Here is a 14,540-nt window from a genome sequence, read left to right on the forward strand (position 1 = left end):
ACACACACACACACACACACACACACACACACACACACACACACACACACACACACACACACACACACACACACACACACACACACACACACGCACGCACGCACGCACACGTTCACAAAGGGATCCGTGGCCTTAATTGACTGCACATGCCACAAGATTCCATAGTTATGGCTTTCACAATCAACCTTATCACTGAGAAGTCATTGATCTCAGTACAAATGTCTTATTTACTTGGGTGTGATGAGAAATGCGAAAAATAGCTCAAAATTCATCTAAAACTGCAATGGAAAACAATAATAAGATAACATTTTACGATTAAAATTTCGTAATTGTTAACGATTATGACAATATAGCCTATCTGCAATTCAACACAATCATATGAAACATTCTACAAGGAAGTGAAAAATGTTGGAGCTCTGCCGATTAGCAACATTTCAGGACCATCATTGTGCCTGTATCAATACGACAAAAGAGAATGACAGAAAATAACATGGTGTTATCTGACACGATGAACAGTGAGGGCCAGGTTTATGAACACAACTGGACTGGCGGTCTGAGGTATGTTTATTTTAATGCAAAGTATATAACAGGAACGACAAATAATCTTAGAGCCTGCATTAGTACATGGTAGCCATTGCAGAAGCTTGGTTACGAGAAGGGCAACTCAATGTTCTCGGGATTAGATGTGTAAGGCAAGATATAGAGCGATGTATAATCAGTAGGAGAGTTGAATTGCTGTTCCAGGAGACTGTCAGATCCAAGAGAGGACTTGTTATAGGGCTTATCCAACGATACCATATGCGTGGAATTTAAGTATAAGAAAAATGCATTCATTATGATTTTGTTGTACGACCAGAATCCGAATAGCCAGCGATAGAGAAATGGGTCTTTAAGCGGATTATATGTTGGGGTGGGGGCGGGGGGCGAATGGAAAAACAGTAGGGTTTTTGAAATGTGCAATTTTAACTTCTGCAATATTGACAGGGATTCCCCGAATGCCAGCGGCTTAGAAGAGAAGAACCTGTTAGGTCTAGATATCCAAGAAGACTTCTTGAAGACATAGACAAAGGGTTCAGCTAGGAAAGGTGCTGGAAAGACCTTGTATTCATAATTGAGTGTGGCCAGTTGATGGAAGTTTCAGTGGTGAAGCTTTTGGAATCATTAACCTGATGCCGTAAATTGTACTATAATTATAAATGAAGGCATGATTGGTCCCAGGGCGAACGTGTTGGTGTGTGTGTGGTGGAAGGGTCTGAGGGGAGGCTAATTACAACACCATTAGGCAGGGACTAGGGACATTAGATTGGAGTCGCTCTTTCAGGGTTACTGCTTGTCTAACTTGTGGGAGTCTTTTAGAGGCGAATTGATCAGCGTTCAGGACCAGCATTTTCCTGTGATGATGAAAAATAAAAATGACAAGGTTCTGGAACTTTTGTTGACACAACACTTTCAAAGCTCAGTCAAAAAGAAAAGCAAGCTTACGTAAGGTTTGGGAAACTGAAATCAAACAAGGCCTTTGACGAGTATGAGGGAAGCAAAGAGAAGTGTTCAAGCAAGAAAATGGGAGGGCGAGAAGGAACCATGAAATGCTCTTGCCAAGTAAGATTAAGGAGACTCCCATGCGTATGAAACATGCATATTAGGACTAAAAGCATAACTATGGAAAGGGTAGGTCCACTCAAGGACAAAGGAGGAAATTTACGCATCGAGCTTAAGGAATTTGCTGAGCTGCTCAATGAGTACTTAGATTTGGTGTTCACCAAGGAGACAGAAATCGATGATCGCAAAATAGAGTGTTATTTTGATATTCGTTCGTACATCCATACTAAGAAGGGAGATGTGAGGGGGCTGTGAAAGACATTAAGGTCGGTAAGTCCCCAGGAGCTAACGGGAAATATCGCAGGATAAGAAGGATGCAAGAGAGGGCACCGGTGGAACCTTCTATGAGATCATTCTCTACTCTTTCAACACAGGTGATATCCCAAAAGTCTGGAGAATAGACAACGTGGCTCCTATGTTGAAGAAGGGAAACAATAACGATCTACTCAATTATAGGCCAATGAGCTTTACATTATTGGAGAAAATTATTAAGGGCTAGAACAACGTCGCACTTGAAATATTTGGGAACGAGGTAGAGAATGGAATACATGCTTTTTGATTTCATCTCGGACCTCAGTGTTGTATGTACCTTCAGCGGTTTTCCCGGCTTGGAAACATAACGTCATTGTTCATGAAATTTGGAGAATGACAGCGTTTGCAACCTGCAATTAATCCACATGTATATTAATATCATCTGCTTTATGAATGCTACGAATGAAAAGCATAAAGCATTGAACTAGTTGTGTTTATTTCCTCAAACTGGGTTCATGCGGCAACTCAGTTATTAGCCCTCTTGAGACTAACATCGAGAATAAATGAAGGAAGCATCGACTGTGTGACAGACTCGGGTTCACAGTTTTTGGGATTTATTTAGATCCTCAAAGACGATGCACGGGCCAGCAAAAGGTATATTTTATGCCATTGGCTATCCAGTTCTTGCTGTTATTGGTGTTCCTGGTAAGTATTGAACCACAAAAAACATTATTTAGTTTATGTATTTATTTTTAGAACTTCCCAGAAATTATGACTCTTCTCTTTAAGGATTGGTCTTAATTTTGGATAAAAATCCAATGCTATTGGAGAATAAGTGAGCCGAACTGGATACTTATCACTTTCTGGAGAATTATACGCTGATATGTACATTAAAATCCATTTCTATGATCGGTGTTATGGAGTGTTTCAAGATAATTCCACTTCATTGCGCTGCATGTTAAAAAAAATGCTGTTTGAATTGCTGGAATATAAAACATACAGTATGATAATCCAACAGCATTAATCTTCATTATAAGTGAATAAACGCATTCTAATGTATTTAATTTAGATGAAAAAGACATGCCTTTATGTTGTAAGAGAACGTGCTGGTAGTGCACTGGTGATGTCACTGGCTGTTTGAGACATGTCTAAAAATTTCACACTGCCAGCTGGGTTGGTTTACATTCAGTTAATGAAATCTGGCCAACGAGTGTAGAGCCTATATGGGCTACCATTAAACGAAAAAGTTAAAAGAAAGCTTGCTTCGTTCACTTATGTCCTGCAGAGATGGAAATTTATCATCTCTTTCTGGTATATCCTTCATGTGATTCCAGGCATGCAGAAATATCGGTGACTCTGAACTGTCTTCTAAAATGTTCAAGTAAGTGATTTCCCCGGCAATTAGTGGTCATCTTGCAACAGAATGAACTACAATCTTTGTAACTGATGATGCACATTTTCTTGTTCAGATAGACTTTAAACAATGGGATTATATTTTGGGAAAATGTAGATTGCTATCATTAGCAGATATCATTGTCACTGGAAAAAGTGAGTATTATTTGGTTATCTCTCGTTAGCATTTTACAAGGTTAATGCATGACTCCTGCCATAACCATGACAGTACGTCTTAAAGAATGCTTTACAGGAGTTTCAACAAACACATTTTATACCGGCACGTCGTGGAACTTCGCACCAGACGGTCAGCATCTTGATTAAAAAAGTACAAGGAATGCACTGAAGAAGAAAGGAGAAACAAGACCATTGAGATAGGGAATTCTGCAGATTCAGCATTAACAGATAAAAGCATAATTGTCACTGATGGAGCATTGATACCAAGGATGCACAACATGGTGGCATTGCTCGAACACTTAGATTTCAGGTAGCTTCCTGATGTTGCAAGAATTGGAGCGGTAAACCTGTGGATGATTGGAACTTCAATGGATGAGATCATTAAAGCCAGAACATTGTTGCAAGGAGAGAGAAGGCCGGTCAATGAGCATAGACTTGTCGATTGGAAATTATTTGTTCTGCATTAAAGAACTAGCAGCAAATGTTTCGACGGAACTTAAATTGAAAGGCGTGGATGGACTTTGTGGCCAGAGGGCAGACTTTGTGATGGGTCACATTGCAGTATTTTGTGGGATGGCAAATGCTTAATTCAGAATTGGGCGTTAACGATTTCTTTGGCTCTGTCTGGTTCTGGTGGAAATTGGACAGATCAATTGCTTTCTTTCTTGCACCAGATTGGGTACAGCAGTATCTTAAGTTTCGAGTCCTGCCCTCAACAGCTCTGTATTTTTCTCTCTTACAGCCAATTTGGTGGCGATCGTAATTCTATCCCGGGGAAAATGTGGACTCTCTCGATGTGTTACTTACTACCTGGTGGCAATAGCAGTGAGCGATTTCCTCGTGATTATCACCGGGTGCATTCTCAACCGAATCAGTCGCATCTATTTTACCTACAGTGCATTGTCCACAACCACCGGTTGTGCACTGAGCGCCGTGCTGGTCTACTTTAGCCGGGATGGCTCAGTATGGCTGACAGTGTCCTTCACCATTGACCGTTTCGTGTCCATCTGCTGCCAAAACCTGAAGAACAGATACTGCACCAAGAAAACGGCGTCGCTGGTCATAGGCATTGTCTGTCTCCTGAATGCTATCAAGAACGTCCCTTTTTACTTTTCTTACAACCCCTTGTACACACTGGATGGTGTGCCCTGGTTTTGTGAAATCAAGTCTACATATTATACCTCACTCGCTTGGCGGGCCTACGACTGGCTGGACCACATTTTAATGCCATTTCTCCCATTCTTCCTCATTCTATTACTCAACGTCCTGACCGTCCACCACATCTTGACAGTCAGCCAAGCCCGTAGGAGACTCCAGGGCAATAAGCATCGCAGTGACCCGGAGTTGGCCAGCCGCAAGAAGTCCATTGTTCTGCTGTTCACCATCTCTCTCAGCTTCCTCCTCCTATGGGTCATCCAAGTTGTACATTTCCTTTACGTGCATATTCCAGGAAAGGCCTACTTCTCTGGTTTGGATTTTAATGACCCTGATTACCTCCTTCAAGAGGCGACCAACATGCTCCAGATAATCAATTCCTGCAACAATGTCTTCATCTACGCAGTGGCGCAGAAAAGGTTCCGAGGGGAATTGAAGAAGCTGCTGATGTGCCCCATAGCAACTGTCACCAGTTGCTATAAAGAATGAAAACTGACCAAACCTCGTCATGTTGTTTTCCTTCCATCAGGAAGACCCGGCTTGGAGAAATTTCTCTGAAACCATTGGAAAAGTCTTTTAGTCAAATGTTCACTATTCAGGCTGCCAGCCCCAGCGGTGCCTTGTTGCAGATACTAAAGAGATCCTGAAAGAATGGAGTCACTGCATGGCTAAATGAGATTCCCAGTGTCTCAAATAAAATATTCGATTTTCACTATTTCAAAAGAAAACAGGATTTAGATAAAGGTTCTGAATCAGTACCTATTACTCATTCAACACCACTGAAAGTGATTGATTTTCTGCTTAGTTGTATGATTAACCTTTGTGTTATTAATGTCCTTGGCACGTTAGATGTCACGTTTCCTGCATCCAATAGAAAATGCTTTAATAAGCTTCAAACACTTGGTGATACCACGACCCCTTAAAACAGAGAGTTAAAGCTTTCCTTGCTTTGTGTTCTCCATTTTAATTGTCCTTTAACGGGTATTATTGCTCAGCCTTTATCGAGGTGTGATAAGATCCTATCACATTGTTGTGCATCCGTTAAGGCATGGTAAGTCTTGAACATGTCTTTCCTGAAGGGGCATTAGAAAATAACATGGTGATTGCACGGTCACCATTTCAGGGAATATATCCCAATTCAACGTTTTCTGATTGAAAATCAAGCCTGCAGCTGCCATGTTGATGTGTAATCTCATGTGCCCCAAAATAAGAGGTATCATCACTGCACCAAATTGGACCCTAATACCCGTTTACTCCACTGGAAATAATTCCAATCTATCCAATGGTTCCTCAGTACACTTTGATATGAATACGTTCTGGGAGGTGTTCTGGAATACACTCCCCTGTTTTTATGTATCAAATCATTCTGATCCAGTTTCTGTCTCACGTTGTCCTGCCGTTAGCAGTCCATCCGTAAATACCTATTCCCATACTGTGGGTCTGTGTATTTTCATTCTCCTGGGAACTTGAATCAAAACTCTCATTTTAGAAAAGAAAAAAAAAATCATTAACCACATTCAGCGAAAGCAATTGTCTCTCACTCTTGCAGTGAAGCAGAGGTTATTTTCGCTCCAAGCACAATAACTGTGTCATTAACAAAAGCAGTTTGGGCACAGCGACACTTCCAGAGAAATGGATATCGAGACCTCACCCAAGAAATCAGCGAAGTGTAAGAACAAGAGTATCCAATATGAGGTTGAATCCATTGAACATGAGCTTAAGAATCTCAACGACGAAAGATGGAGTGAGCCAGTCTGAATAAAGCCACAAACTTGATCACAGAGAGATAAGTCTTTGAATGCAGTATGAGATAAATAAATCGATCCCCAAAAGCCAGGGCTCCAAAACTTTCTGTTCAATCATTACCATTATTCGCACCTTCGACTTCTTATGCTGCATGTCCTGACAAACATTGCTATGTATTTTCCTTTGTCTTTTTTTTTTCCTGGATTTAATATTAGCCTGATAATAGTCTAATTTTCAAACCAGACTCCCTTTAATATCCAATGCAATTATAATTACTAACCTGATAAGGAAACAAAGTATTCACTAATAGAAATACCATATTGGTTAATTTCATATTTACAAGTCTGCTTCTCGTCCAATGAACTAATTATGTTGGGAATAGATTGAGAAGCTGCCTTTTATTCATCACTGCCATGCGGGCATTACATAAGTTGTGCTCTGAGGTGGATGCCAGATATGGATACCGTGATTACTGGTAGTCTGAAATGAATATACAATGCGCTGTGGAAGTGCAATTGTTGTGAAAGCATCAGAACATGTCTGAAGAAGAGTCATATCGGAGTCAAAACATTAGTTCTGTTCATCTCTCCACAGATACTGCAATAAATGACGAGTTTCTCGAGCACCTTTTGCTTTGTTTCATATTTCCAACATCCACAGGATTGTTTTAAATAAATCAATATTCACATTGAATCTTACCGTCGCATTTGGTACGTTTTCGAGCATGTATGTCATTCACCTGCAGTGTTGTCGCACAAAAGTCCTATTTCTGTTCACTTCATGTTCAAACTAAGCTTACTTTTCTTCAGAAGCTATTTTAAAGAAAACAGTGACTTCCGTAAATGTTCTGTTGACTTCATGTTCATGTCTTATACACTCCCTTACTGGCTGATCAAGGTGCCAAAGGATAACAGATGCTTGAAGCTAGAGTCAATGAATGAGGAGCTGGAAAAACAAAGTAGGTTAGATAGTATCCGAGGAGAAGAAAGTCAATATTCCGTGCAGAAACACTTCTTGGATTCTGTCTGACCTGCCGTGCTTTCCCAGTTCCAGATTTATTGACTTTGAATGAAACGCGCTGTGATGTGGGTTTTCAATTTTGTCATCTGAGTTTGAACATCACTCTGAAATATGCTTTTCTTCTTGCTTTGTGAACTATCACAATAGATTCATCCTGGAGTCTGTCGTTCCTGAATGCTGCCAAAAAAGTTGTTTAAAAACATTTATTTGATTTTGACCTGTAGGATTAATGAGAAATGTTGGAACATGTTGCAACGTGACTACAAATTAAGCCATAATGGATCGGGAAGAATGGTGGAATGCTCGATTTTTGTTTCTGGGATCATTGTATCATGTTAAACCACCAATATTGATGCGCATCTTAGCTTTTAAGTTGTGACGGGGGGGCGAAAGTAGTGGTTTTACCCCACACAAATTTGAATCCTGCCTAATGTCTTTATGCACACACCATACTTAAAAAAAAAGTGTTCGAAGCATCGTTTTCATGGACAAGTCTGCCTTCAGAACACACACACGCACACAACACACACACACAAACACACACACATGTTTTATTATTACTGCTTATTCATCAACCCACCAGAAACTGATGTGAAATTATACAAAATTTGACATATCTGGGCTGCCTGATTCCTTGTCCATGTATAATTTACTTTGGATTCATGGGGGTGAAGACAATCTCTCCATCGCAAACCATTGCTGTAAGTTGTGCAACTCTCGATTGACCAGACGAAACTCCCTCAAAAAGGACGGAAATATCTCTTTGGTCATAGTGTCGGATTGTCGGTGGAGGAAGTGACGGAGAATGATATGTTGGATGCGAGGGTTGGGAAGTTGATATGTGACGTCGAAGAGAATTCTGTCTTTATTTTTGTTTTGGGGAGGGGATGTGAGGGCAGAAATGCAGGAAACGCAAGAGATGTAGTTGAGGGCATTTTTGATCAGCGAAGGGGGAAGTTACGGTCTTTGAAATATGAGGATATCTAGGACATGCGGGAGTGCCCCATAAAGAAAGTAGACACTGCAGAGGGGGGAGAATTGGGAGAAGGGCATATCATTATTGCAGGAATGTGGGTGAGAGGAGGTGTAGTCCAGATAGCTGTGGGAGTGAGTGGACTTGAAATAGATGCCAGGTTCGAGGCAGTCACTCGAGATGGAGACAGAGAGGTCCAAGAAGGAGGCGGTGATATCGGAGATGGTCTCGGTGATTGTGAGGATGGGGTAAAAGATGTTAGTAAAGTTGATGAACTGTGCAAGCTCCTCGTGGAAGCACGAGGCAGCTCCGATGTTGTCATCTATATAACATAGGAAGAGGTGAGAGATAATGCCAGTGTAGCAACGGAAGAGGGACTGTCCCACTTATTCTACGAAGAGACAGGCATAGCCTGGGCCCATGTGGGTGCTCACGGCCACTGCTGTAGTCTGTAGAAAGTGGGGGGATTTAAAGGAGAAGTTGTTAATTCTAAGGATAAACTTGTTTAAGTGGATGAGGGTGTCGATGATGGGGACAAGGGTAGAGGGGAAGATTATCCATAGTCAAGATGAGGTGTGGGAGACCAGGAAATTGGAGGAGGTGCAGGGCATGGGTGTTGTGCGAGAAGTGGATGGGCGTTCCTGCACCTGGGCGGGGGGTGGGGGGTGTGGCGGGGGGCGGGGAGGTGTAACAACAGAGTCTAGGTAAACGGATATAAGTTCAGTGGGGCAGAAGCAGGCAGAGACAATGGGTCGGCTGGGGAATTCAGGTTTATGGATTCTGGGAAGGAGATAGTAACGGGCGGTGCGGGGTTGTGGAATGATCAGGTTGGAGGTTGTCTGTGGGAGGTCACCGAGAGTGATGAGGTTGTGATTGATTTGAGAGATGCTGGTTTGGTGGCCAGGCGTGAGGACATGATCGAGGGGTTTCTGGGAGGAGGTCTCAGTGAGTTGGCGCCAGGCCGTGCATATGTAAAGTTCACTGTGCCATACCACTACTGCGCCTCCATTAACTGTGGGTTTGAATGTGAGGCGAGGGTGAGATTGAAGCGGACGGAGGGCTGCACATTCCGTGGGGGAGAGGTTGAAGGGAATGACAGGGGTGGAGAGGTTGATATGATCGATTTTGTGACGGCAGTTGGAAATGAGGAAGTCGAGAGAGGGTAGGAGGCTGTGGGGTGGTGTGCAGGAGGAATTCCTCCGCCTCCATTGTATTTGTTCCTAAAATGCGGCGTTCCACTCCCGCACCTCCCAGATGTCCTCTGGTCTGTATGTATATCCTTCTGTAGGAATACCTTTCAATGGAACTAAGCATTATAGCTTTGGATCAAGCATGGTCCAAGTTGACTGTTGTGCAGGTGAACCCCTGCATAAGTGGAAGGTTTGCTTCGTGCCTTAAATGGAGGTGAGGGGGAGCTGTACCATTAAGCGACTGGAAGGTAATTTTATCATTTTCAAAATTGAAAGTATATTGTCTTTCACCATTTCGAGTATAATTAGTCAACGGTCACACGAGACCAGATTAAAATCCAACCGCTTATTAGAAGCCACAAGCTTTCCAGCGTTGCTCCTTCATCAGGTGACTTCAGCCGCCGAAGAAGCAGCCATTCGAAAACATGTGACTTCAAATGAACCAGTTGGATTGTAATCTGGTGTGTTGTCACTTCTGACTTTGCTCACACCAGTCCAAAACCAGCACCTCCAAGTCGAGCATAATTAATTCTGAACAAATGAAGAACTCGTTGTATTTATGATGTGTTGTACATTCCCTGTGTAGAATTTAACTTGATCGCCGTTCCCTGTTCTATCTACTGTGGAAACGTTTTATTGAATAATGAACGTTTTGTCACAAGACATTGTTATAGAATATGGCGACACTCATTTACGATGGAATTTCTTCTCCCCGACGGCCGTGCATATCTGGAATTGTACACACTACTCTTGTGCAGGTTCTTTACTGAAAACATTTAAATAGGAAGTACCTGCTTTCTTTGACATATCAGGAAGTTGAGAACTTGGACTACATGTACGAAAGGAGTCAGGTGTGGTGCAAATATGCCGTGATCTTATAAATTGAAAGGTTCTGGCTTGATGGTCTGAATGGTCTACGTCCCTTCGTATTTATTATGACTTCACTACGTATCTAACGACTTAAATTCAGGAAATCAGTAATTACGCAATGAAAATAGAAATTTGATTTGCACACTTAATCAAACTAAGTGCTGGTTCTCTTCCCTATTTCACGATTAGGGAGTCGCACAGCTTGAATTCTTACAAATATCAGTCAAGGTCGAAATACTAATATGAATGTTATGAGCTTCAAGAAACATATAGTAACATGGAGACATAGTAATAATGTATGAACTGAATTCAGTGTTGTTGTGGTTGAAGACAGAAGGAAAAGAAAGAAGGAAAGGAAGAAATTCTATCAGAGATTGCGAATTTTATCAGCTGTGTATAGCAGGGGAAAATGACCAGAAGAAGCTCTACACTGTTTTTTGATGGAGCGTAGGTGTCCAAAACCATCTTAAGTAATAATGCCGCGGTCGAAGACGCCAGAATGTATCACTGTGTGATGAAGGCACATTGTGACAAAGTGCGATTAGTCTGTACATTATTATGCTTACTGCTGTATCTCCGCTGTCGTGTGAGACATTTCCCACTGCAGGAGCTTTAGAAATACCAGCTATTTTCAGAAGAAAAAAAACTACTTATACATATTTACGCAAGTATCCTGCTGAGCTTCAGATTCTTATAACTATTACTGCAGATAAAGTGCATAGAAACATATGAAATGTATTTTTCTCTGTTCAGTTAAGCAGCACAAGACTTGAGAAACAGAGAAGAGAAGTAAGACTGAGAAAGAAAAGATAGAATTAAGATGCTACTTCCAGTAGTTCAACTGCAGTGCTTAAATTCAGAACTTTCCAATTTTGTTTTCTGATAAAGAGAGAACTGCACACAGAGTAATTCTAATGGAAGAAACATCGAGAAGATTTTATTTATTTTACCGTTAAAAGAAACTATTTAAAACGGAGAAGGGATGCATTATCACCTTCTTCAGCTGCTCTCTGAACTTGGACTGAGACACAGCGTAAATGAAGACGTTGTTAGAAGTACTGAGTAATTGGAGCACTTTCATGGTCTGTTGAAGGTCGATTGAAATTCAAACGGTGAAAGTAGGCAACGCCTTTCATTCACACATAGAGAAAGTATATCACATAAGTAACCCAAAGAAGAAGGAAGCTGAGAGAGATGGCGAAGAGCAGGACAATAGACATCTCCTGGTCGTTACCATTCTCAGTTCGCCAGATCCTCCTGCGGGCCCGGCTGGCTGCGAGGTTATGTCTTACCGTCAAGACGTTGAGCAGCAGAATGAGGAGAAATGGTGAAAAAGGGGTTAATATCCGAGCCAGCCAATCGTAGAAATGCCAGGCTGGCAAGGAATAGTAAATGGCTTTGATGTCACAGAGTCTGGGGACCTCATCCACAATGTATAAAGGCTGGTATATGAAGTAATAAGGAATGTTCTTATGAGGATCAGTGCACAGATAACTCCTATGACTAGCGACGCAGTTTTCACAGTGCAGTATCTTGCGTTCAGGGTCTTGGAGCAGATGGCCTCAAAACGGTCAATAGTAAAAGCCAATGTCAACCAAACTGAGGCATCCCGTGTGACATAGAGGAGCACATCACTGAGGTTGCATGCTTGGGTAGTGGACAGAATACTGTGCCTGAAGTCGATTCTGGGGATCCGGTTGAGTAAACAAGCAGTGGTGATTACAAGGAAATCAGCCACCACTATGGCTACCAAGTAGAAAGTGATACACTGTGAGACTCCGCATCGCCCTTGGGAGAGAATTATAACTGCTATGAGGGTGGCTGTGAGAGATAAAGAGAGATGTTACCTAACGAGCTGTAACACACCAGCTACAGCTTTTTCAAATCTTTTACTGAAACCCTCTTGCTCCACCAGGAGTCACAAACGCTCATTCATACCATTTCCCATTCAATTATCACCTTTGTGCTTGGTGAATAAGTTCTTCTCCAGCTCCGTCACTTTTTCGGTGCTAATACTCCTGACCTGTAAATTTGAAAATTATCCAGTTTCTCAGCATTCGTGAACAAACAATACCATCAGAAATCGAAAAGTGCCTCCAATTCCGTCCTTTTGTGCATGTATGTTATTACTGCCGGATTATGTTATTAATTATCAGTAGTCAAACAGATTAATCATTGAGTTCCACAAAGTGCATTTTATCTTTCAGCGATCTAATAAACTGATGGCCCATAACTGGGATAGATAACACATTAATTACAATCCGGCAATGCTTCATAATTCAGGATTGAATATATGCAGTATAATTCTTCAGAATGTAATGTCATGTGACATAATTTGTAGAAATGTCAGAATGTGCTGAAGTTACTTACGTCCAGACAGAGCTGAATATCTCATGAAGTAAAATCTTGTGCTAGAAGGGAGTTTTTTTTTTCTTTGCATATATATACAAAAGAAAATTTTTTAAAATCGCATAGATCAATTACCTACACGGCATACCAATTGCAGCGAGAAGTATGTAGCAAATAGCATAGAAAGAACCATTTGCTGGACCGTGCATCGTCTTTTGGAAATAAACAGAGTTCTCCAATTTGCACAGCTTGTTTCTGTGTCACTTTCAAAAGGTGCTGCATGAGCATCTCCCGAGGGGAAAATTGTCACAAAATTCTTTTACTTCCATTCAGTAAACAAAATACCTCACGACGCAGGGGCTTTTAATTGTTTGTGGGTGAAGAACTGATCATAACTTCAGCTATCACATTCTCTTCCGCTTTCGACAATCAGTTGAGGTCCTGCCTCAAATAAGGAAACTTCTTTTCCCATCTCTGAAGTGCTCGAAATTATTTCATGTCTTTTAGATTCCATATTAATTATATTATTCTTCTTGGTGACATAACCTTAATCCCACACGCATGCACGCACGCACGCACACAAGTTTGGTACCCATGAGGACAGCCTAGACCTGGATCTTGGGTTCGTGTCACACCACAGGTGACCGCACCACAGCACACACTGTCACACACGCGTAAATACACACTCTCTCACTCACAAAAGCACATACACTCTCTCTCTCACACGCACACACATACACATACACACAAACACACACACACACACTCCCTTCAAACACACACACATTCTCTCCGTCATTCACAAACATACTCTCTGTGCCCGCCTCACTCACTCACTGCATCTCTTTCTCTCTCTCTCTGTCTCTCTCTCTCTCTCTCTCTCTCACACACACACACGCACACACATACTTTTTTTCACACACACTCTCTCTCTCCCGTCTCTCTCTCTCTCTCTCTCACTCTCTCACACACACACAGACACACACAATCTCTGTTCACCCCCCCACACACATTCTCTCTCTTCCTCCACACACACACAAACACACATACACACGTCTCTTCCCCCTTCACACACATATACTCGCTTGTCCCCCACTCACACGCATAATCTCTCTACCAATCTCACTCAGTCTCTCACTCTCACACACACACACGCTCACAGACACATGCACACACTAACAGACAGACAGACACACGTGTTTTCAAATAAACCTGTTGAACTACAAACTGGCATCGTGTGATTTCTGACATTTTCCACTTCAGTCTAACACTGGAACCTCTACATCATAAAAATTGTGACACTAGTTCTACTGGTGTAACATCTTAGTACTTATATTTCAAATTTTATAGCATTCCTTAAAAAAATTCCATGATTTTGGCCCACTTCAGATGTCCACCGATGTTATAGAGTCTTAAAAATGCATAGCGCGGAAACAGACCATTAAGTCCATCTCGTCCATGCAGACCAGACATCTTAAATTAATCTCATCCCATTCACCAGCATGAAACCCATATCCCTCGAAACCCATCAATTCCTATAGCCATCCAGATGTCTTTTAAATGTTGGAAGAGTACCAGCCTTCACCACTTGCTCTGGCAGTTCATTCCCTACATGCAAAATTCTCTGCAGAGAAAAAAAAAATGCCTTCAGGTCCCTTTTAAATCTTTCTGCTCTCACCTTAAACCTACGACCGCTAATTGTGAACTGCCTATACTGGAGAAAAGAAACCCTATCCGTGTCACTTGTGATTTTATAAACTTCTAAATAGTCACCCTCAGCTTCCGATGCTTCAGTGAAAATTACCACAGTCGATTCA

General features: G+C 41.7%; 1 protein-coding gene across 1 annotated transcript; it reads left to right on the top strand.

Moving 5' to 3' along the window:
* Window positions 1–1,659: 1,659 nt before the first annotated feature.
* Window positions 1,660–5,064, top strand: LOC125487465 (probable G-protein coupled receptor 139). Its single transcript, XM_048619059.1, has 3 exons — window positions 1,660–1,839; window positions 3,321–3,399; window positions 4,163–5,064. Exons 1-3 carry the CDS (start codon window positions 1,660–1,662, stop codon window positions 5,062–5,064), a joined length of 1,161 nt encoding a protein of 386 aa, XP_048475016.1.
* Window positions 5,065–14,540: the final 9,476 nt, after the last annotated feature.

This window comes from Rhincodon typus, chromosome 42 (genome assembly GCF_021869965.1).
Source record: "Rhincodon typus isolate 14 chromosome 42, sRhiTyp1.1, whole genome shotgun sequence".
Taxonomy (NCBI): domain Eukaryota; kingdom Metazoa; phylum Chordata; class Chondrichthyes; order Orectolobiformes; family Rhincodontidae; genus Rhincodon; species Rhincodon typus.